At 34.3% G+C, this 22,466-nt stretch overlaps 3 protein-coding genes and 1 long non-coding RNA gene across 4 annotated transcripts; 2 read left to right on the top strand and 2 right to left on the bottom strand.

Annotated features, from left to right (window-relative positions):
• The first annotated feature begins 6,524 nt into the window (after positions 1-6,524).
• On the top strand, positions 6,525-12,347 carry LOC7484354 (respiratory burst oxidase homolog protein C). The gene is made up of 12 exons (XM_002318757.4): positions 6,525-7,332; positions 7,447-7,606; positions 7,703-7,751; positions 7,876-7,989; positions 8,098-8,520; positions 8,596-8,979; positions 9,061-9,156; positions 9,244-9,359; positions 9,464-9,566; positions 9,777-9,847; positions 10,875-11,431; positions 11,832-12,347. The coding sequence occupies exons 1-12, from the start codon at positions 6,786-6,788 to the stop codon at positions 11,939-11,941; spliced, it is 2,730 nt and encodes a 909-aa protein (XP_002318793.2). The 5' UTR covers positions 6,525-6,785; the 3' UTR covers positions 11,942-12,347.
• Positions 12,348-14,207: 1,860 nt separating this feature from the next.
• LOC7484905 (germin-like protein subfamily 3 member 4) lies at positions 14,208-15,334 on the bottom strand. Its single transcript, XM_002318155.3, has one exon. It carries the CDS (start codon positions 14,984-14,986, stop codon positions 14,321-14,323), a length of 666 nt encoding a protein of 221 aa, XP_002318191.1. The 5' UTR covers positions 14,987-15,334; the 3' UTR covers positions 14,208-14,320.
• A 363-nt stretch (positions 15,335-15,697) lies between these two features.
• Positions 15,698-17,268, bottom strand: LOC7484353 (inositol polyphosphate multikinase alpha). Its single transcript, XM_002318154.4, has 2 exons — positions 17,101-17,268; positions 15,698-16,874 (listed from the first exon to the last, which is right to left on the bottom strand). The coding sequence occupies exon 2, from the start codon at positions 16,852-16,854 to the stop codon at positions 15,919-15,921; it is 936 nt and encodes a 311-aa protein (XP_002318190.2). The 5' UTR covers positions 16,855-16,874; positions 17,101-17,268; the 3' UTR covers positions 15,698-15,918.
• A 1,007-nt stretch (positions 17,269-18,275) lies between these two features.
• LOC18103836 (uncharacterized) lies at positions 18,276-20,279 on the top strand. Its single transcript, XR_008057000.1, has 4 exons — positions 18,276-18,617; positions 18,833-19,063; positions 19,223-19,675; positions 19,787-20,279. It is a non-coding gene; the product is annotated as an uncharacterized LOC18103836 (long non-coding RNA).
• Positions 20,280-22,466: the final 2,187 nt, after the last annotated feature.

Genomic DNA, 22,466 nt, shown 5'->3' with positions numbered 1-22,466 from the left:
AATTTTGGTGGAAAAAGCAGCCAAAATGAGAGGTGTAACTTGAATTTTAATAGAGTTTGCTCGTCTTGTTTTGTCTCAATTGTTCTCTTTTCGAGGAAAATTTTGATACCATCATGATATTTGTGTTAATTATGCTCCCAGAGAGAGTGAAGTTGAAGAGTTTTTGTTATTTTTTAAATTATTTTTTTGTTTAAAAAAATATTGAATTTTTTCTTTTAGTGTTTTTGAATGGTTTTAATATTTAGATATTAAAAATAAAAAAAATATATTATTTTAATATATTTTTAATTAAAAAATAATTTTAAAAATAATGTGCTATAATACCAAATACTAAGGGACATGATTTTGTTTGTTTTTGGGCATATAATTAGTATTTGGAAACGCAATTGAAAATCATGTTTTTTAAAAAATTAAGTTATTTTTGTTTAAAAATAATTTGTTTAATCGTTTTAATATATTAATGTCAAAAATAATTTTTTTAAAAATAAAAAAATATATATTATTTTAATAAATTTCTCAGCAAAATATATTTAAAAAAAAACATTACTTCCACTCTAGTCGAACGTGTTTAGAAGTGTGGTTACGGTTATTTTTTAAAGTGTTTTTCACTCAAAATTATATCAAAATAAAAAAATTATTTTTGACATTAACACATCAAAATGATTTGAAAATACTAAAAAAAATTAATTTAAAAAAAATTAAATTTTTTAAAAATATTTTTGAAATATAAAAATAAAGAAGTTCATTTATGTCTGGGATGAGATGGGCTTCATTTCAATGGTCCTGTATGATGCAGTCTTCAGACATCTGGCATTCGCTCATCAATTTGTTTAGATTGGAGGGAAAGAAAATGTGGTGTGGCAATGTTGAAAAAAATATCGTGAGGGAAAGACTTTGTTTATACTTTATATATATATATATATATATATATATATATATATATATATAAGTACATAGAAATGAGCAGAATTTTGAATATGGAGCAATGACAACAATTATTATAATAGTAGAAAGAGAGAAAATTTATCATGATTTAATATTAATGTGTCTATATTTATAAAAATAAAAAGTCTTTATTTTCTATTATATTTATAGTATATTCTAAACGGTCCAAGAAATTTTAGTTATTCAAGAAAAATTAATATTTTTTAATTACACCTCTTTATTGTACCGGCACGCTAACATATTAATTATCCCTGGCAACTAAAATAAGAAATTAAATCCCAGAAAAACAGTTGCCGTCGTTCTGCTTCGCTCCCCTCGCTACAGTACTCTAGCATCGGCATAGAAGCCACATGCTACCTAATAAATGTTTGCTTAAACTATGCAAGCAATTATTTAAGACATGCATGCAATATAGTGATTCCTAGGGCACAAATTAATATTTAACCATAATCTAATTAATACGCATGATCATGCATGAAGGGTTAGGTACGAGTAATTTTCTATTATTATTTTCTTGATACAGACAAATATACATCAAAAGTCCAAAGTTTAATAAATGAGACATGTTTCTTAGCCAAAAATAAGCATGGTATTGCCCACTTCGTCAACCCAATAAATCAAATCCGCGTTTTGTGCTCGTCAAACTCAATTTTGTATGCATGTTTCCCCTTGCTGGGATCTTTTTTAATTCCTTACTGTAATGTGTCGTGGACGGTCGAGGGTCTAAGTCTGTTTGGGAGTGTGGTTGCGGTTGTTTTTTAAAGTGTTTTTAGTGCTGAAATGCATCAAAATGATATTTTTTTTATTTTTTAAAAATCATTTTTTAGATCAGCGCATCAAAATAATTTAAAACATATAAAAAAATTAATTTTTAATAAAAACAAATTGAATTTTTATAAAATACGATTTACACTGCGTTCTCAAATGGTGTCTTCACCTACGTACTACTAGAACTGTTCAAATGTTCATGCCAAGGTTTTTAGCTTGAATGTATCTGCTGACGAAGGCAATTCTATAGTCCATAAACGCCCTTTTTCTATTTTATTTGATGATCAGAGTATTCTTGTCTTATCCCAGTTGAGTCATATCGAGTTTCTTTTCTGATCCAACAGGCAAACATTCATGCATCCATTAAGATTGAAAAAAAAATCATAGGGAAAATAGGCTTTCATGGACAGATCTTGGAGTTGAACTGTAAATGACAAGGTAGGAAGTATATGCATTTGCTAATTAGGTCAAATATTCTCAAGATTTCTAACTCCAAAGCTAATCTTTATTATTGTTAGACCGAACAACATTGTTCAAGAAATGGGAAAGGATAACATTCCATATCCAATCCCAAATGAAAGAACTTGGCCATTTATACCATTTTGTATGTATTTATACAAGTGTTTGTGTTAATTATTGTATGTTATTGGATTAATTTAGTTAATTACATATGCGGGGAAGCTATAAATGGGATTTTATAAAATTTATCATCGTCAAACTCGACCGTTATTTAACTTGGTTTAGGATGTGATTATTGAATCATGCTTCATGTTAATGTTAACCTAAGTTAATTATTTTATCAAAAATAATATTACTTTTATTCTTTTAAAAGAAATCATTAAAGTTGACACTATATCATATATCATCCAAGTTTGTTTGTCTTAACTTGGTCACGAGCCGATCTACTATTTTACCCGAGTTTAGCTAGGTTAATACCTAAAAAGATTTGAAATGAAACTCTTGGAACAGTGCATGATTAACAAGTGTCTGCCATTCTCTCGTAGACACCCTCAATATCATTCCACAGATCTGGAGAGCTCAGCTTAAAATCAAATCTGACGCGTTTTGCTACTCTCCATCAACATCTAGAGTGGCAATCTTCCATTTTTTGCAGGTTCATTTTTAGTTTAGTGATCCAACTTGATGGCGCCAACCAAGTTCGACTGATAACAACAATCACCGTATTTTCCGACCAATCTATGTGAAATAAGCAGGCAGCCCTCTAGAATCCATGTGGACAGTGAGATGGTCCTTGCTCACATCCAAGGGGAAATGATAGCGATATGTGGCCTTGAAGAAATAATTTTGAAGGAAAATGGTCTCCATCAACTTTGCTGTCAAAGCCATAGAAAGAAAATAATGGTCTTACTATGCTTGCTGTGTATGTTTTTAACCACATTGAAGACACAATTTTTGACCATCTTTAACACTCACACGCGGTGAGGAAGTGGTGGGCCGGTGGCCATTCCTCTGCTTGAGCATCCAGTGGAATGTCTTTTACTAAATTTCTAGCACATGTAAATTTGCGGAAGCCACCGATCAGGAATATATACAGCAAAGTTATAAATTTTAAACCCGTAAATCAGGTTAACTCGAGTTGAACCTAGTCAATTAAAATATTTTTATTTTATTTTTTATTTTTTTTATAAAATTATATAAGCTCTTTTAAACACGGCCCGGCTCATGTTTAATGACACTAATATATAGTTAAATTAAATATAGGATAATGGATAATGAAAACAAATTAACTAGCTTAGTTTTCTTCTGCAAGGGTTACCTTAACTTGACCTTATTAAGATCTTATGTCATCTTTTGTATAAGGTTAATTCATTGGGTAGACGTCTAGCACTGCTTAAAAGCCCAATTTCTTCTTGTTTCATTGGGTTAACTTGACCTTGTTAAGATTTTATACCATTTTTTGATATAATGTTTTTTACTCAATTCTTAGCACATGTAAATTAGGGGTGATCATTTTGGTTCGGTTCGGTTCGGTTTTTATCAAAAAAAGTAACCAAACCGAAATTTTTTAAAAAAAAGCAAAACCAAAACCGGTTCAAACCGACTGGTTTCGGTTCGGTTTTTTAGGACAAAAACCAGTTCAAACTGGTTTGGATCTGTTTTTTGGTTGGCTCGGTTTATTTTCGGTTTGGGTTTGGTTTTTTCAGTTTCAGGCTTATAAAACCGAAACTGAACCGGTCGGTTTTTTCAAAATTTTAATCGATTTTTTTTAACGGTTCGGTTTTTTCGGTTATTTTTTTTAGTTTTCTCGGTTTAATCGGTTTTTGGTTTTTTACTCACCCCTAATGTAAATTTGCAAAAGCCACCGATCACAAAAACATATAACAAGGTTATAAAACTAATTCCGGGAACTCGGGTCGACCGAGTCAATAAAAGAAACTTAATTTTATTTTTTCTTTTTTAAGTTATGTCAGGTTTAAATTTTAAACCCGCCCGCTCATGTTTAATGGCAGTAATATATAGTTAAATTAAATATAGGTTAATTCATTGGGTTTAGGGCTGCTTAAAACCCGAAATTTCTTCGTGTTTCTAGAATTTATTTCTATTTAAAACCTATAATTTTCCTTACCATAGATGAATTAGTTGTTGGGTGGGTGGTGCTCTTGCAAGAAGCAAGACAGGTGAGATGTATCATGTTGGAGTCTCCACACTTTTCTTCCCTTACCATAGAAGGAGGATACTGTTAAAAGGAATCCGAGGGGTTCGAGGATTGTGCATGTGACTTTATTACTACATGACAGCCACATTTCTCATCAGGTTAATAATGCAAGAATTTGCAATTAGTCGTATCAAGAAAACAAAGATTAATTAATTTCCTTACACGTTTTTTCCATTCCAAGCACAGGGAGACTACAGGAACTCATAGCAAGAGGGTAAAGTTTTTTTAATTGAAAACATGCCGGCGACAAGCCGTCATGAATGGTGGCATATGTACTATCTCATAGAGTCGATGGCGTTGAGACCTTTCAAACTTTGTTTAGAAAGGCAGTGTTTGGTAGTTGGATAGCCTCTTACACGCTGCCCGAATGGCGTGGAGGCAGCTCACATGTTGGTGCGTGCGTCGCATGTGCTAGCATAATTTTTTTAATTATATTCAATAAATGTAATTTACAATACTATTCCTGAGTACCCTTGAAGTTTACAATGAAAGTAAAGTAAAATTATAAAAAAAATTATTAGGTGAGAGTTTAATTGGTCTTGTCTTTAAGGGTATTAAAGTAATTATATTATTCTATAAAAAATAAAAATACAAAAATGCCCTTGAGTTGTAAGCATTGGATTATTTTATTCAAGGGTTAAATGAGTAATTTAATGTAAATTTAAAAATAAAATTCCAAACATAACCCTATTCATTCAACAAAAGATATTTATGTCATGGTAAAAAAATCATCTTGCCCTTAATGCCAAGTTAAAAGATTTAATGGCTAGGGGATAAAGTAGTAATTATACCATTATAATGAATAGTAAACTGTATCTTGGGAGATAGTAATTTTACCAGCAGACTTAGTTTTTTTTTTAATAATGAGTTTTTTTAAAAAAATAAACATCTTTCTTCTTTTTTTCTTTTTTTTATTATGATACTTTTTGAGTTTTTTTTGTTTAGAGAGAATTTTTTTCTAGTTTATTTTTTTCCATTCAATATTATTAGAGTTTTTTAGTTTTTTTTTAGTTCAAGAAATAGGAACCCATGATAAGGTGGCTCACACAAAGATGGTAGAGACCTTTAATGGGGTTGTTCATGCACAAAATAATGTTCTTAATGGAGGATAGTTTTTAACAAAAGACTGAACTCGAGGGCAAGTTCCTTCCAATCCGAGAAGATTGATGCAATAACTTTTTTAAGAAAATATATATTTTTCTGTTTTTGTTTTTCTATTCTTTATTATGATGTTTTTTAGTTTTTTTTCTATTTGAAGAGAATATTTTTTATATTCTGTATTATTAGGGTTTTCTAGTTTTTTCTATATGTTTTTAATAGTCTTTTGGAAAATATAGACATAAATGAATAAAAAAATATATCATGGTTTGTTTCCCAATATTTTTAGTGTCTTTGATCTTTTTAGGGTCTTGACATGTATAAACTTTGTTATCCTTCGCTCACATCTATGTTAATTGGTATTAAAATTTAATGATTTTTTGTGGTTATTATTTTTTATTATGTGTTGTAGAACAACCATGATTGGAAAAAGTTGCAAAATAAAACGTGTTTGTGTAGAAAGCAATAAGGAGGTTCCCCTTAAAAAAAAATTGCTTGTAGAAACTGATGTATTGTTTTTGTTTGCATCATTTTTTCATTTGAAATCTTGTTTGTGGGGCTAGACGAGCTCCTTCTAATCTAGGGAAACTGATGCAATAGTTTATTTTAGGAAAATATATATTTTTTATTTTTATTTTCTTACTCAATTTTTTTTTATTTTAAAAGAATATTTTTTCTAGTTTATTTTTTTCTATTCAGTATCATTAGGGTTCTTTTTAGTTTTTTTCTGTATAAAATGTTTTAATAGCATTTTAGTAAGTGAAGACATGCAAAATAAAAATTGAATATTTTAATTGTATTTCCATTTTTTTATAAAAAAAAAATTCTCCAGAAATCTTAATATATAACTCGTTCGTCAGTTTCATTAAGTTCATTTCTTTTCAATGCGATTATTGTGAAGTTTCTTTCCTCAGAACAATGATTATGTTATCTAAACGTCATTACCTGACATAATAGGTTTTTTGTATATTCATATACCTGTCTTTCTGTCAATAGTGACATACAACTTCTACAAGTGATATTTATATAACGGGTAATGGCTCACTTTAGGACAGAAGTTAACAGACCCAACACTCAGAGAGGGTGGGAAAAAAATCCCTCTGTGTGTCTCCACGTTCTTCCTTTACAGCAATCCGCCAGAATTCAGCTTTAAAGCAGTTGGTTTTTGTTTTTGTTGCTTCTGTAAAACTGTCACATACTCTACACATCCTTCGCAGTGTTAGAATTCTGGTGAGTCTAGAACTGAATACATCAAGAGAGCTTGAAACAATTTAACTTGTTTAAATCTGTCTCTACGATGCAAGATATGGGTAGAGAAGATCATCACTCTGATTCAGAGATGTCAGGGAGCGAAAGGTTAGCTTACAGCGGTCCATTGAGTGGACCTCTTAATAAAAGACCAGGAAGAAAGAGTGCAAGGTTTAGCATACCAGGCACGACCACATCCAAAGATGAACAATACGTGGAGATCACCCTTGATGTCCGAAATGATTCTGTGGCTGTACACAGTGTTAAAGCTGCGAATGGTGTTGAGGAGGATCCTGAGATGGCATTACTTGCCAAAGGTCTAGAGAAAAGATCTGCTTCCAATGTTCTGAGAACTGCTTCAGCAAGAATTAGACAGGTTTCTCATGAAATAAAGCGGTTGGCTTCATTCTCGAAGAGGCCTCCTCCTGGTCGCCTCGACAGGAGTAAATCTGCCGCGGCTCATGCTTTAAAAGGACTAAAGTTTATCAGCAAGACTGATGGCGGGGCAGGATGGGCTGCTGTGGAGAAGCGATTCGATGAAATTACTGCTTCTACTGATGGCTTGCTTCCTCGTGCACGATTCTGTGAATGTATAGGTAATTCTATGTGAATCCACCTCCCTTGTATATATGTTAATGTTTGGACTACATGTAATTTCCTGTAGTTAGTCTCGAGTTTTGAAGAATCTGTGTAAATTTGTGCAATGGCAGGAATGAAGGAGTCAAAAGACTTTGCGGGAGAGTTGTTTAATGCACTGGCTAGGAAACGGAATATGCACTGCGACTCGATCAGTAAAGCTGAGCTGAGGGAATTCTGGGATCAGATTTCCAATCAAAGTTTTGACTCCAGGCTCCAAACTTTCTTTGACATGTAAATGATCAGAGATTGTCTTTCATTTTAATGAAAAGTCCTTCACCTTGTATTGATTTTCAAGCTGAAACTTATGCCAAGTGATGTTAAATGCAGGGTGGATAAAGATGCTGATGGTAGAATCACAGAAGAGGAAGTCAGAGAGGTACCATCTTTTGAATGCCTTACAAAACAATTCTTTGGTTTTACCCTTTTGTCTTGAATCAAAGCATGTGCTTTATGTCAGAAAAAGATTTGGACTAAGATAATTTGGAATTTTATATATACAGATCATCACCCTTAGTGCTTCTGCAAATAAACTGTCAAATATCCAGAAGCAAGCTGAGGAATATGCAGCATTGATCATGGAAGAATTGGATCCAGAAAATCATGGATACATCCTGGTAATAAACCACAAGTTGAAAATCATTATTAATGTGTTGAGGGTCTGCTATGCATACTGTTGATACTGTCATTAATTATGCATAATTCTTATTCCAAAAAAAAAACAGATAGAGAACCTGGAAATGCTTCTATTGCAAGGATCAAACCAGTCTGTAAGAGGAGAAAGCCGAAACCTGAGCCATATGCTAAGCCAGAAGCTTAAGCCTACATTGGATAGCAACCCATTAAACAGATGGTGTAGAAGCACAAAATATTTCTTATTAGACAACTGGCAAAGAGTTTGGGTAATGGCTCTATGGATTGTTTTCATGGCTAGTTTATTTGCATACAAGTATATACAATATCGACGAAGAGAGGCGTATGAGGTAATGGGCCATTGTGTATGCATGGCCAAGGGAGCAGCAGAGACGCTCAAACTGAATATGGCTCTAATTTTACTACCTGTCTGCCGAAACACCCTCACCTGGCTCAGGAACAAGACCAAACTAGGCGTTGTGGTTCCTTTTGACGACAATCTCAATTTCCACAAGGTACTATCTAGCATCTACACTTAATGTCTACTACATTGGAAGCAAAAAAAAGCTAATGGTGGTGTTCATGTTTAGGTGATAGCAGTGGGGATTGCAGTGGGAGTTGGTATCCATGGGATTTCACATTTAGCCTGCGACTTCCCTCGTCTTCTTCAAGCAAGTGAAGAAAAGTGGGAGCTTATGCAGCAATTTTTCGGGGATCAACCTTCAAGTTACTGGCATTTTGTTAAGTCAAAGGAAGGAGTAACCGGGATCGTAATGGTTGTGTTGATGGCCATAGCCTTCACCCTAGCCACCCCTTGGTTCAGACGTAATAAGCTCAATTTGCCAACATGGCTCAAGAAACTCACTGGTTTTAATGCATTTTGGTATTCTCACCATCTCTTCGTCATCGTCTACACCCTGCTCGTCGTCCATGGTTATTACCTCTACCTGACTCATAAATGGTATAAGAAGACGGTATGTACCTCTCAGTTATCATGCATTCTTTTTCACTACATTGAAATTAGCCCGCCCTCAAACCTCCAACTCCATTGGCAGACCTGGATGTACTTGGCAGTTCCTGTGATACTTTACGGCAGTGAAAGATTGATTAGAGCACTGAGATCTAGCATCAAGGCTGTTACCATACAAAAAGTAATTAATTTTAACCATTTCAACGCAAACTTGTGTTTCTAAAAGAATCTTAGAAGCTGTGCTAATGTTCTTCTGGTGGTTCCGAAGGTGGCAATTTACCCTGGAAATGTCTTGGCACTGCACATGTCAAAGCCTCAAGGATTTAGATACAAGAGTGGGCAATACATGTTTGTCAACTGTGCTGCTGTCTCTCCATTTGAATGGTTGGTGACTTCAAAATATTGCCACTCCATATTCTGTCCATTTGTAAACACTTCAAAGAATGTTGTTGTCATTGCTTTACTTATGGGAAATCACATGTCTACAGGCACCCATTTTCTATTACTTCAGCCCCTGGAGATGACTACCTCAGTGTTCACATTAGAACTCTCGGTGATTGGACAAGGCAGCTTCGAACAGTGTTCTCAGAGGTTTGTTTTCTGAGAGTGCATCTGTCATTCTTCTAGATAACAAAGCTATACTACATAGTATCTTGTTCATTCCAAGATTCTAAAAGATACTGCAAAAAAGTAGATGCAAATTAATCTTCTCACTGACTTTTTTTTAACCATATGTTTCCACTGAACTTTCAGTGCCGCTAATTGTGGCTAATTGCCTGATGCATTTCTTAATTTTGTCAGGTATGTCAGCCACCTCCTGATGGGAAGAGTGGACTTCTCAGATCTGATTGCTTCCAAGGACACAACTCAAAGTAAGCTTTAATTTTTAACCGAAGAAATAATATTTTCTACTCACGTATAAATACTGGGAAAAGAAAAATATTAACGCAGGTTCATGAATGATAATATTATAACCATTTCAAGAAAGGAATCCCTGTAGAGGGCTAGGAGATCTTGGTATGCATATATACTTGACAAGCATTACATTAGGTCAAACATCTCATTCCAGAGCGAATATTAGGTGGTGGGATACGACAACCTCAGTGCCGTTTACCTACCCTAGTAGAGCAAGTGCTTGCATCACTTTCTGTGTGTCTTGGCTACTTGCTGGTATGGCCTTTAGTCTCATCCAAGCACTCTATCACGGGCTGCTAGATGATCTACCTTACTTTCATAAATATAGAGCAATGGAGTACAGTTGTAGTCTACTGTTTGTAGCATAACTTGCAAAAGGCATCAGTGGAAGGAAAACAACCAGTAAATGAGAGGACCACCAGACCAATCATGGTTGGTTTTACTTGGAATATGTTTTCCTTTAGCTTTTCTATTATTTGTACCTCCAATCCTGCTTCGGATTGAAAGCATGGGATGCTGTCCATTTCAGAGTTATCTCTTGCATCATTTGTCTTTACCACACCAGAATACAAGATAATATAATTAGCAATATCATTGACAAAAGAGAGAGCAAGTTTACTGGGTTATTCAACAAATTCAAGTCTGAAAAATACTTGTCCATGCACTTAATTAGCCCAGCCACGAACAGCCAACTGTGTTTTCAAAGATTCTGCGCGTCCAAAATCCAAGTGACTAAACATTATTATTATACGCTGAGTGGATAATTACAGATGAGATGAATCTTGTCATCAAGGACAGCTTGTCACATCATTGAAAAAGACATGTGATTAATGTCCACCCACAAGATGTGGATGTGCAAGCATGGACTGCAAATTTTACTTTATCGTGTGGCTATTCTCTAGCAAAAATGATGTCTGCCTTGAAAAAAATGTTTCTCCTTTAGGTTGTGCATAGTGATGTATTGATTTTTTATCCCATGAACAGTTTGCCAAGAGTCTTGATTGACGGTCCATATGGAGCACCAGCACAGGACTACAAGAAATATGAGGTGGTATTGCTTGTTGGTCTAGGAATTGGAGCAACCCCAATGATCAGCATTGTGAAGGACATAGTGAGTAACATTAGGACGATGGAGGAAGAAGAAAATGCAGTAGAAAATGGTGCTGGTGGAATAGGCAATAGCCCATCAACTAAAATCCCAAGTCCTTATACACAAAAAAGAAAAGAAAACTTCAAGACGAGGCGAGCATACTTCTATTGGGTGACAAGAGAGCAAGGGTCCTTTGACTGGTTTAAAGGGGTGATGAATGAAGTGGCTGAAATAGACCATAACCATGTTATAGAGCTTCACAACTATTGTACCAGTGTTTATGAAGAGGGTGACGCAAGGTCTGCTCTGATTGCCATGCTTCAATCCATAAATCATGCCAAGAATGGTGTGGACATCGTCTCTGGCACGCGAGTCAAGTCTCACTTCGCCAAGCCTAATTGGCGTAATGTCTACAAGCGCACAGCGCTTAACCACCCTGATTCTAGAGTTGGTAAGAGCACCTCTCCTATCCTATAGTTTATTGTGTGTTGTTTTTGCCAAGATCTAGCTCTAAATCTTCCATATTCCTTGAACTAGTTCAGAGTTTTTGCATATTTGAGTCCTTTGCTCTTAATAGGAAAAATCTTCTTTGTGCTTGAAAAGTAATCTTTCTTTACACAGTCACTTCCTCAAAAAGAAGATGAAAAAGGTATGTTAATGTGAAAGCAAGTGCTTTTACTGGGTCCAGGTTAGAAAGTTGAGAGATACTGATACCAGAAAAGAAAGATTGGACAGATTATTGTATTTTCTGAGGATAACAAATCAAATCCTTCCTACAGGATCCATGCCATGCATTGTTCATCTCTTCTAGAAATGAAAATTGAGATATCTGTGTGTATTCACAATTGCAGGAGTGTTTTATTGCGGGGCACCAGCATTGACAAAAGAGCTGCGCCAACTAGCCTTGGATTTCTCTCACAAGACCAGTACCAAGTTTGATTTTCACAAAGAAAACTTCTAACTAAGCTTCGATGGATAAAAAAGAGCAGAAACACGCAAGACTAGTCCTCTCGAGCTCGATCCACTCTGATCGCAGTATCCATCAGGGCCAAAGATTTTGGCCCACCTGCAATTTGACCATAATGTTTGTCATAATGCTTTCTTTATCAACTCTGCTCTAGAATCATTAATAGAATATCGATATATACAGATAGTGCTTTGGTTGACGGAGGAGCACCCACCATAAAAGTTGGGAAATATAAGAAAATTGCGTCATGCTCATTACTAACCTATCTCTACACAAGGGAAATAAATGTGAGCTTCTTCTTTTTTTGGATAGAAGAGTGAACTTATTTTAATAAGATTGATGAGTAGTATGTAATGATACCAGCCATTTCTGACTAATAACTTCTTTGAATGATTAGTTTTCTTGCTGTTCAATCATTATATTTTCCATGGGTTAATTTGAAACTCGGCCAATTTATCTCTTGGCTCAAACCAAGTATAAGAAAAATTCAACTTGGAATTGACCCAGTTTAATCTAGTTGCTCGTGGGTTAACCTTGACCATGTCAAAACTCGATTTAACTTTTATAAATAAATAAAAATATAATAACATCATTTTTATTAATCCAAGTTAATCGTACTGACTCATAACTCAAACCAGGTTTATGATATTTTCTTGCTCTCTCATCCAGAATTGAACTATCCCATCAACGTCCTGGATATTTTAAAGCATAATCAAATACACTTGTCCAATACCATACCTGGCTTCTGTATACACCAGCAAAGATTTAGGAGTGAGGCTCCTGTCATCTCCCAAAACAATCAAGGGATAATAATTAGTACTACATCATAAAAATTCGTATTAACTTTCGAAAAGAGATGAAACTGAGAAAGTATGTATGTTCTATACCAGCACACAAAGAAATACGTTCATGAGTTCTGACAGCTTGGATCATAGAACGAAAATTTAATTAAGAAGCCATAAAATACACGCAGTATATTGTAGGATATTGGCGAAATGGAGCCTGAGCGTATAGGAGAACCTTAAGTTGCTTCTTATTTTTAGCCTCCATGGTTATCAAACTCAGCCTGCCTCATGTTAAACAGGTCAATTCACAGGTTAAAGAGTTGATAGGGTCAATTGTTTTTTTTTTTTTTTCAAAATGGTGTTGTTTTGAATTAAAAATTAAAGGGTGTTAGAATATTTAATGAGAAAAATAGAGTTGACGGTCCCGGCATCTAGTAGTATGTTTTATAATTGAAGGGTGTTAGAATATCAGCCTCTTCCACAAGAATAACCATGCTCTCCCACAGTAAGAATGGAGCCTTATTTTTCATTTATGTTTCCTTTTGAGCCTCTTGAAGCTGGGCTTCATTAACTTGCTTGAAGTCAAGCTTTGGTCTATTGCATTGGTGGGCTGGAATGATTTTGCAGAGATTGTTTTTTGAGTGGTAATTCTCAATTGTGTTTTGAATATATCTTGCAGAGGAAAGGTATGAGAAATGATTTTCAATTATCATTGAAAACTAAAATACAAAGCAATCAAAAGAATCTATTTCTCAGTCATCTGCTGCAGCTCTTGAACTTGTGATAGTTCAATTCCAGAGGTTACAATTGTCGATGCCCCAAGCTCCATCTTCTTAATATTATTGAAAGTATCTGCAGTAGATCGACCTCTGTCATCCTCCATTGCTGCCTCAAGCTGTATCTCTTGATTATGGGTGGCTTCTAGAGCTGGTGACCTTATAGGTCGGTCCAGAGTTGATCACTGTGCTTTGTATGATCTTGAATATATCATCATCATCTTCAGCAACTTCAAAAACTTCTAGACACGGGTAACAACAGACCAAAAGGTTGCAAGTGATCACTGAGAATGTTGTTTATGATCTCTTTTTTATAGTGTTTTCTTTGTGTATAAAATCTAGTTATTTTGATATTTTTAACATCAAAGAAAAAGGTATACATTTTTTTTTTTACTTATATAGTATTTCTCAGAATGAATTCCAAACAAGATTTTGGTTATAGATCACTGTATAACAAATTCAGCAAAGTGATGTAGGCAATTTTGTTATTTTCCTCTTTAATTTTGGATTTCCAGATTTTGTTTTATTTCTCATGTATGTTGATTTTCTTTTTTTGTAAAGGGTGGTTGTCTTTTTTATGACAATTGGATAATAATTATTGAATAAAAAATGTTAGGGTTCTTGTTTTAGACTCGTTAAATTTTGTCTCCCTTTGTTCTTTGATTTCCAATCAAATTATTTCCGGCTGCATAGCTAATATTCTTGAGCAAATAGTGTGCTTTTAACTATAGAAAACACACAGAAATAGGTTTATACTTAGCTCACATGTCATGTAATGACTTACAATGTTCTGATTACTGACTGTGAATATGTTAAAAGTCAGTCGGAGTCACATTCTGAATGCTAGATGCTTTGCCCTCCAAGGCAGCAGCAGATTTTATTTTCCTTACTAGTTTATCTACCATTTCCTCATCATCAGGCTCAAACGATGCACCGGAAATCTTTACCACCCCTGGGTTCTGGCTATTAAGTACAGAGAAAATAACTGCAGCCTCATCGCCAGTATTGATGAAAAAGTGGAGCAGACCTTGAGGAACCACAAAAACTTCTCCTGGCTTGAGAATTTTTGAGAACAGTTTGCTTTGAGTGTCGAAAAAGCCAGCAAACACCACACCTGTGCTAACGAAGAATATCTCCGATGCTCTTGGATGGGAATGGGGCATGGTCAAACCTTCAACTTCAAGGTCAGTCCTAGCTATTGAGAGGCCGAGAGTGTTGAGACCTGGGAAATCCGCAGCCATGTCAAGGGTAAGTGATGAACGGAAGAAAGTGCCTGTGTCACCAGGATGACTCAGTTTTGATGACTTGAAATCTGAAGCAACGACGCTGTTTGGGTTCTTGCAAGGGAAGCCATTGATGAAGACAGTTTGCATGCCTATAGTAGCTGTTGGGCAAGTATCCTGAAGATTATCGCTATCTGCCAAGCAGATAGTGATGCAAGGGCACAGGAAAATGCAGAAGAAAAGTGTGAATTTCATCCTGGTTTCTTTTTGTGGAGTTAGTGAATGTTTTTCTTTGTTTTATACGCAGTTTTTAGAGGTTGCAAGAAATACAAGTCATTTTTCGAGGCTTGGAGTTCACTTCTGGATCTCAAATGGATTATCCTGTAAGAAGGGCATTGCTTAGAAGAAAGATTAGCTGAAGTCAGCTGGATTTCCTGAAATCTTAATATACAAACCAAGATGGTTCCCCACTGTTACTTCTGTTTAATCTCTGAGTCACTAACAAATAACTACGTATTTATTTGAATTTCCTGTGTAAGCAACCTTTCTTGCCATTGCAGGAAAGCAAAGTAGCTCTACTGAATGCAACCCATGACCTTGGGATTTTGACAGCAAATTGTGATTAAATAAGCTGGCAATTTTCGCTAGTTTAATTCCAAAAAGATGCACTGTCAATTACCAGGAGCTAAAATGCTAGTTCAAACACTCCTCCGTTCTTTTCCTATATAAAGATGCACGCTGTTCAACATAGCCATGGGCCTCTCCAACTCAAACGCGCCAATTTACTAGTCGCCATGGGCCATCTCCTTCAATGCCCTCTCCTTTCTTTTCAAGCAAATAATCTTTCTTCCCATCACCTAGAACTACGTTATAACATGTACAGCAATAATGGAATGGATATCCTGTCCTACACAGCAAGAACTAGAGAAAAATCTTTGGCCAGCCAGAAGAATCGAACTAGCAAAATAACAAAGTGAGAAGATCGGATAGTGGGTGCATAAAAATTCAATAGAGTCTACAGTCATTGATTTTCTTTCCCAAGCCAAAAGTAGAATGGTGGCAGGGAAGAAAATTCTTCAATAAGTTGTGCAAATTCATTAAAACAGTTTCATAAACGTCAACTAGCCTGACCATTATAACATTGGAAATACTACATTCCTTCAATGGATTCAATTGTTGTTCTTGTCCTACAAACAAACTTTGGTTGTGCACTCATTGGAACTGGTAAGAATCTCATTTTTGTTGTCAGAGTTCTGCAAACATACTTTAGTTGTGCACTCATCGGGACTGGTAAGAATCTCTGAGATGAACTTTATCAAAGAGCAGAGCCCACCCACGAAATTATGATCAATGATGCCGTTGCCTTCTGTGACATGAGCGAAGTCAATAAGTTTAACTTCAGCATCCGAACTCCCTCCTTTTAGCACTTTCTTTTTTTCATACACCATGAGAACGGAACAAGAATTCAAATGGTAGATGGTTTGATCCTCAAACCATGACTTTAGCTCCAATAATTGAGCCAAAATCCCAGAAGAACCACCATAAACGCTTGACGCAAAAGCACAATCAGGGTTCAAATTTGGATCAATTGGCGAATTGGAAGAAACAAAGTTCTTCAGCACCACTCTAACCCCATCCGCGCTAAGATTCTGAACAAGTTTTCTCTCCGGCTTCCACAACTCAGACTCTTCACTTCCATATAACTGCAACCCAGAAATCCTAAACCCCAAACACAAGCTACTAGATTTCCTATCTTTCTCAAAGCATCGCTGGATGTAATCCTCAGAAGCTTCAGGGTACCAAGTTCTAGAACCAATCTTAACATCCATAACCGAGGGATGCGAACGACCAGAGACAACATCCTCCAAAACAAGGTGCGGCCGCTGGCCAGACCCATCAGATGCCTCTATTAGCTGAGTCCCGTGAAAAACAGGAAAGAATCTTCGGATGTGATCTGGAACCCTCGTGTTCGACGAGAAGGAGGTATAAAACGCAGCCTCTATCGCGCCCCGGTCATCATCCTGAAGAGGCTTGTAGAAACGCCCTGAATCATCAATGAGGGGACCAGGCTGGCCATGACCACCTTTGTGACCCGCAACCTGGTGATCTGGGACCTTAAGCATTATTATATGAGCACTTAATTCTGTCAAAAATCAAGCAAAATACAGAGCATGAAATTTCTATCATATTATCAAGCATCTTGTAGACAACAAACTTGTGTACAAGAAATCATAGCACCGACAATAACCTTAAGATCCCAAGTTAAAAAAACATAAAGTCAGAGTCAGAAATTAGCAAGATCGAACTCTATAAAGCCCTAAAAGATGGAACTCATGAAGTATTGGAAATTGAGAGAGAATTATTATTACCTTTGAAGAGAAGACAGAGCGAGCGGTGGCTGAAATGCTGAAGGTGGTGAGTGGAGAGGGTGAGTTCCTCTGCTCTATCTAGTTGTGGGTGGGTCCAGTTGAAAGGGTAAAAAGAGTCATGACTGTAGCTGGATGGAATCGGGATCTGGGCAGCTCGTGTTGCAAAAAATCGGGTACGTGCATGTGTATCAGAAAAGTATACAAAAGGACGGTGGATTAAATATTCTTGTAGTCAAGGTCAACGGATTGAAGAATGGATGGTGCAAAGAGAATTTAGGAAACCTTTTCTATTTGGACTTTTTTTCGTAAAAGTATTGTAAAGGTGAGGGGTTTTTTTTCTCCGAAAAAAATCATAATAATTGTTTTTAAATAATTTTTGATTTAAAATATATTAAAATAATATTTTTTTACAAAATTGTTTTTAACATCACCATATTAAAATAATTTAAAAATATAAACAAAAAAAATTTAAATTTAAAAAAAAAAACACAATTCCTTTCCTATTAATTTAGTACATTTTAAAAAATAACTGATACAAAAATCTAAACTCAAAGTTCTTTGAAAAAATAAAAATTCTTGATTGTTTTACTAATCCCTTAAAATTAGACAAACAATTATACTAAATATAATTTTTCATATCAATTCTAATTACTAACTTAGTTTAAATATCTAATCATATGAAAAATTATGATTATTCTTTTGAAATGATGTTATTTTAAATAAAATAAATAAAAAATAAAATAAAATAATTTTGATTTTAACAAAAATAATTTTAAGAAATGTATCAAAATTAACCTGATTTAATCAACTAGATTAGAAACCAATCCGCTAGATTATCTAAGTTTTAATAAGTGTGTATTTGGCATTACGGTGTATGTATTTTTTAAAAGTATTTTTTACTTGAAAATACATTAAAATATTTATACCAACAATTCAAAATTATAAAAAAAATATACTAAAAATATTAATTTAATATTTTTCAAATAAAATAAACTTTAAAAATCTTTTAAAAAAATATCTCCCTGACAAACACCACGTGGAAGCATTTCCATCACCTTTTTAATAACTATGATATTTAATATCTTTAGACCTGTACTTCCAAAGTCATAAACAACAAACGAGCATGTCCATCACCTTTTTACATAAATGTCCCTCTTTTTTCTCTTATATTATAATGTTATCAATATAAGTCCAAACTTTCTTTCTTATTTTGCTATGAACTTAATGAACTGAAGTTTACAGTGTTAATTTTATTTAGTTTTTGTTATTTTAATTCCTGTTGGTAGCTTGTAATTTTATTTGAATTAAAGTTACTATAATGCCTGTGGAATCTAAATCACATTTGTTTTGCAGGATAAGCTCGGAGCAGAAATGCTGCAGACTGTGCACTTGTTCTGGATGCCATTCGAGGAAAGGATCCTGGTGATCTCTCATCAAGAGATGTTCCCCTTGATGATCCATTTTCTGTTGACATTAAAAGGCTTACTGTTGGATATACAGATGATGCCGAAATGGAGGTTAGCACACCTATTTCCTCATTATAAATATCGCATTACTGAATCCAGGGGCATAATAGAAAAGGAAAATCAAAGACAGATAACACCAGCCATAAGCAGATCATGAAATTCTTACGAGATAAGCTGCTTTCTGTTGAATTTACTGACCGGCAATTCTGAGATTGAGTTATTGCAGATCATAAAGTTGAACTAATTCATTGGGATGTGGATGCCAGGTTGTTCATGTTCTCGTATCAAAGGGCGTGAACGTGGACGTTCCTTTTAAATTGAACTACACCGTCGACTCTGTTCAAGGTATCTTAAATGTCACCATGGACGTTGAGATGTTGGCTCACTTTGATGAGTGGCAACGCACCAGACAAGATGACCTTTATGAAGAAGCTTAAGACCAATGGCCAACCGAATTGCTCCATGCACGCGTGATTCCAGCAGTTGATTATGTGCAGGTATGCTATCTACTATTCTACCATATGATTTAAAAACGGAGTCAATTTTTGTAGTTCTTTTTGAAAAAGAAAACTTTATATGTTAAATCTGGAATCTGGTCATTTCTATGATAAATAGAGACCTAAGGGGCTATATAATTTGCCGTGATTGTATAAAAGGTTGGTCCATGGCATGACAAAGCAAATGGCTGTCGGGCAGTCCTTCCATGGGCCTTTGGTAAGTTCTGCAATGCATCAGAAGTCGTAGCATAGGCCAGTAACGGTCGTTATGAGCAATGCTGAGAACATTGCTCAATCTGGAGAATGTTGGCAAGATTCAACCTAATACTTATTTTGAGACATGCCATATATTCAGATTTAGATGATCTTTTCCACGGGCACAGAGGGCTCGGGGAAAATTAAATTCGAGAAGTGAAAGAAAGTTTCACTGTCGATGCGTTCATTGGAAATGCAACTGACTGAGAGAAAGTTTGCCTGGGAAATATTGGTGGTCTTCCAGTAATTGCTGTTCCAACTGGCTTTAAAAGTATAGCCAATCCACCCTCAGAGGGTACTCAGAGAAGAACCACCATCACCACTGGCATCTACGCTCGTCCTAACCATGAACACGTTGTAAGCTCCTTGATTAGTTTGCACAATTACAGCTTTTTGGTGATTGAAAGTTGCATCATTAAACATCGTTAATGGACCAATTAGTTATTTGTATCTGTTCCTCACGCGCAGGCTCTAGCATTAGTAATGGCGTACCAATCAGTCACCGATCACCATAAGCAACACCCACCTATCGATAATCTTGGGCCAAATGACAGTATACCAGATCCACCAACACTTATCATCCGTCCCAGAAGGCGGCATCACTGAAAGCTTTTTAATCAAGATCTTTTGTATCCTGACATTATTGTTGTGCGGCAGTTATTGTGGGAGGGCAATGAAACCGCAGTGGATGAAGCAGAAAGGTTTTATAAAAAAGTAAAAATAATACAAGTGGTTAGAGATTGCATCTTTTCCGCTTTAAATTCATCCTTTTCTTGGAAAATTTGCATATAAAAAGACAAGTACTTTCGTTAGGTTTCTGGAAATGATACAGCAGAACTTCTGGCAAAGAAGCCTACACAGTAGCGAGCAGGATTCTATGAGCAAAGCAATGTCTTGCTGCCTGTTCTGATGTGACATTAAAATACAAGATTGCTAAAATTATGTCCTGGACTGATGCATAAAAGGAAGACATGCTTCTAGATGTCAAATGGACTCCTCCATGCAGTATTCTTCTTCTAGGCCTGCTCGGCTCAATTTTTTTTTGGATCTGGGCCTGTTCTGCCTAAAAAAGATGTGCCTTCGTTGAAGAGTTTGCTGTACTGAAAAACCAAAGGATTTGATTTTAGTTGAAATTAAAAAAACAAATTCTGAAAAAACAATTATTTGCATTTGAAGGCCATTTTAATGGAAAAATATTTTGTGAATACAATATGTATCTTTTTATCAAATACACACCATTTGGCGTTGCACTAATTTCTGTTTTTTAAATTATTTTTCATAAAGATATTAAATTATTTTTTTCTTCGCACATGTTAAATATTAAAAAAAAATTAAAAATTAATTTAATATATTTATAATTAAAAAATGCTTTTTAAAATAATAAAATATTATTATTATTTATTTTCAATTTAAAAATATTCTTAAAAAATATCATTTATCACATTATCCGGTAACCACTAAGACATCGCCAGTCACTGTCATTCTACCTTCAGACAAGATAGTCAAAAATCACCAGCTGCCGCACTTTGTAATCAACGACAATGGGCGAGCAGAGTAGTGTGATCGTGACCACCAACCCCACTTTATCTCTTCTATGTACATCTCTTATAGAAATTTTCATTTTTTATTTTTATTTTTATTTTTTATTTTTCTGACTTAAAAATTGGGAAGTCGCATTGTTTTCAAAAATATTTTAAAAAAAATTAATTTTTTTTTATTTTTTATCTTAATTTAAATTAATATATTTTTGATATTTTCATATTATTTTATTTTGATGTGCTAATATTAAAAATAATTTTTTAAAAATAAAAAAATATATTATTTTAATATATTTTAAAATAAAAAATACTTTAAAAATTAATTGAAACCGTTATACTTTAAAATTATTGTCTTTTCAGTGAAAACCAGAAAGGATTCGTGTTTAATTTTTTCTGCTACCATTTGTACTGTAAACGCAAGATTTTACCCTTGCCAATCAATATATGTTTGATGCCTAAAATAACAATTACCTTGAAGGGACTAACTTGTGATTTTCAAAAAAAAGAAGGACCCAGCATAACAAAAGAAAATATAGGGACTAAATTGTAATTTAGCCCAGCAGGATTTATCACATTGTCCTTGCAGGGAAAAGAAAAACAGGAATGAAACCGAAGATCAAGGATAGGATCCTAGTAGCCTGCACAAGTTAAGCATCTACTACCCTTCCTTGTACTGTCACTTTCAGCTATAAAATAGGTGACGTGGCAGGGGAGAGAAGAGTCACTACACACTAGCATCATGCACCTAGCATGTTTGTCAGAGACCAGGATCTAATTCAACTGCCTTTCTTTCCACTCTAGTAAACTCACCACTGTAAGAACCCCAACAGTGTCTGTTTTCCTTTTTCTTTTACCACAAATATATATTGCATGTCTTTGCGTGCTAGTATTAAAAATTAAAATAAATATATAAAATAATTTTAATATATTTTTCAATAAAAAATATTTGGCACCGTAATACTTTTAAAAATATCATTAAAAAAATTAATGTAAATGACTTTCCTAGGAGTTGAATGATCAAGAATTATAAACATGTTTGAAATTGTGGTTGTGGTAACGGTTATAGTTTAAAGTGTTTTTTATTTAAAAATATATCAAGATAATATTTTTTTTATTTTTAAAAATATTATTTTTGATATCAGTGTATCAAAATAATTTAAAAATATTAAAAAAATTAATTTTAAATATATTTTTAAATTTTTTAAAAAATTACAGGTTGGACTACGTTTTTTTTTCTAAATAGGGCTAAATCCCTTGTCATTGAACTTATCTATTCTATAAATGCTATCACATGGAAATAGAGAGCTAGCATAGTTTGCTTAGCTACCCACTAAAAATGCTAAAATATTTTTTCTTTATCTAAAATCGATGTAAGAATTTAGAATTATATAATTTAATATCGGTTTTGCATTGCGTTTCTATGTAATTTTGGATATATTATAAAAGTATATATATCTTAAAAAAAATATTAAATTGATATTTTATTTAGTATTATTGATGTAAAAAATATATAAAAAATCTAAAAAAATTATTTTAATATTTTTTTAAAATATATACACTGCAGTACAAGTGAAAAATTAATTACATAATGATTTGAAACTACTACAATA

Source organism: Populus trichocarpa, chromosome 12, assembly GCF_000002775.5.
Source record: "Populus trichocarpa isolate Nisqually-1 chromosome 12, P.trichocarpa_v4.1, whole genome shotgun sequence".
In the NCBI taxonomy this organism is placed as follows: Eukaryota; Viridiplantae; Streptophyta; class Magnoliopsida; order Malpighiales; family Salicaceae; genus Populus; species Populus trichocarpa.
This window is presented reverse-complemented; position numbering and strand designations above follow the sequence as displayed.

Bases quoted from the DNA above. Each gene is read 5' to 3' on its own strand.
- LOC7484354 (XM_002318757.4), top strand. From the start codon at position 6,786: ATGCAAGATATGGGTAGAGAAGATCATCACTCTGATTCAGAGATGTCA. The intron at 7,607-7,702 runs GTAAATGATCAG...TGTTAAATGCAG, and splicing joins CTCCAAACTTTCTTTGACAT to GGTGGATAAAGATGCTGATG. The intron at 7,990-8,097 runs GTAATAAACCAC...AAAAAAAAACAG, and splicing joins AAAATCATGGATACATCCTG to ATAGAGAACCTGGAAATGCT.
- LOC7484905 (XM_002318155.3), bottom strand. From the start codon at position 14,986: ATGAAATTCACACTTTTCTTCTGCATTTTCCTGTGCCCTTGCATCACT.
- LOC7484353 (XM_002318154.4), bottom strand. From the start codon at position 16,854: ATGCTTAAGGTCCCAGATCACCAGGTTGCGGGTCACAAAGGTGGTCAT.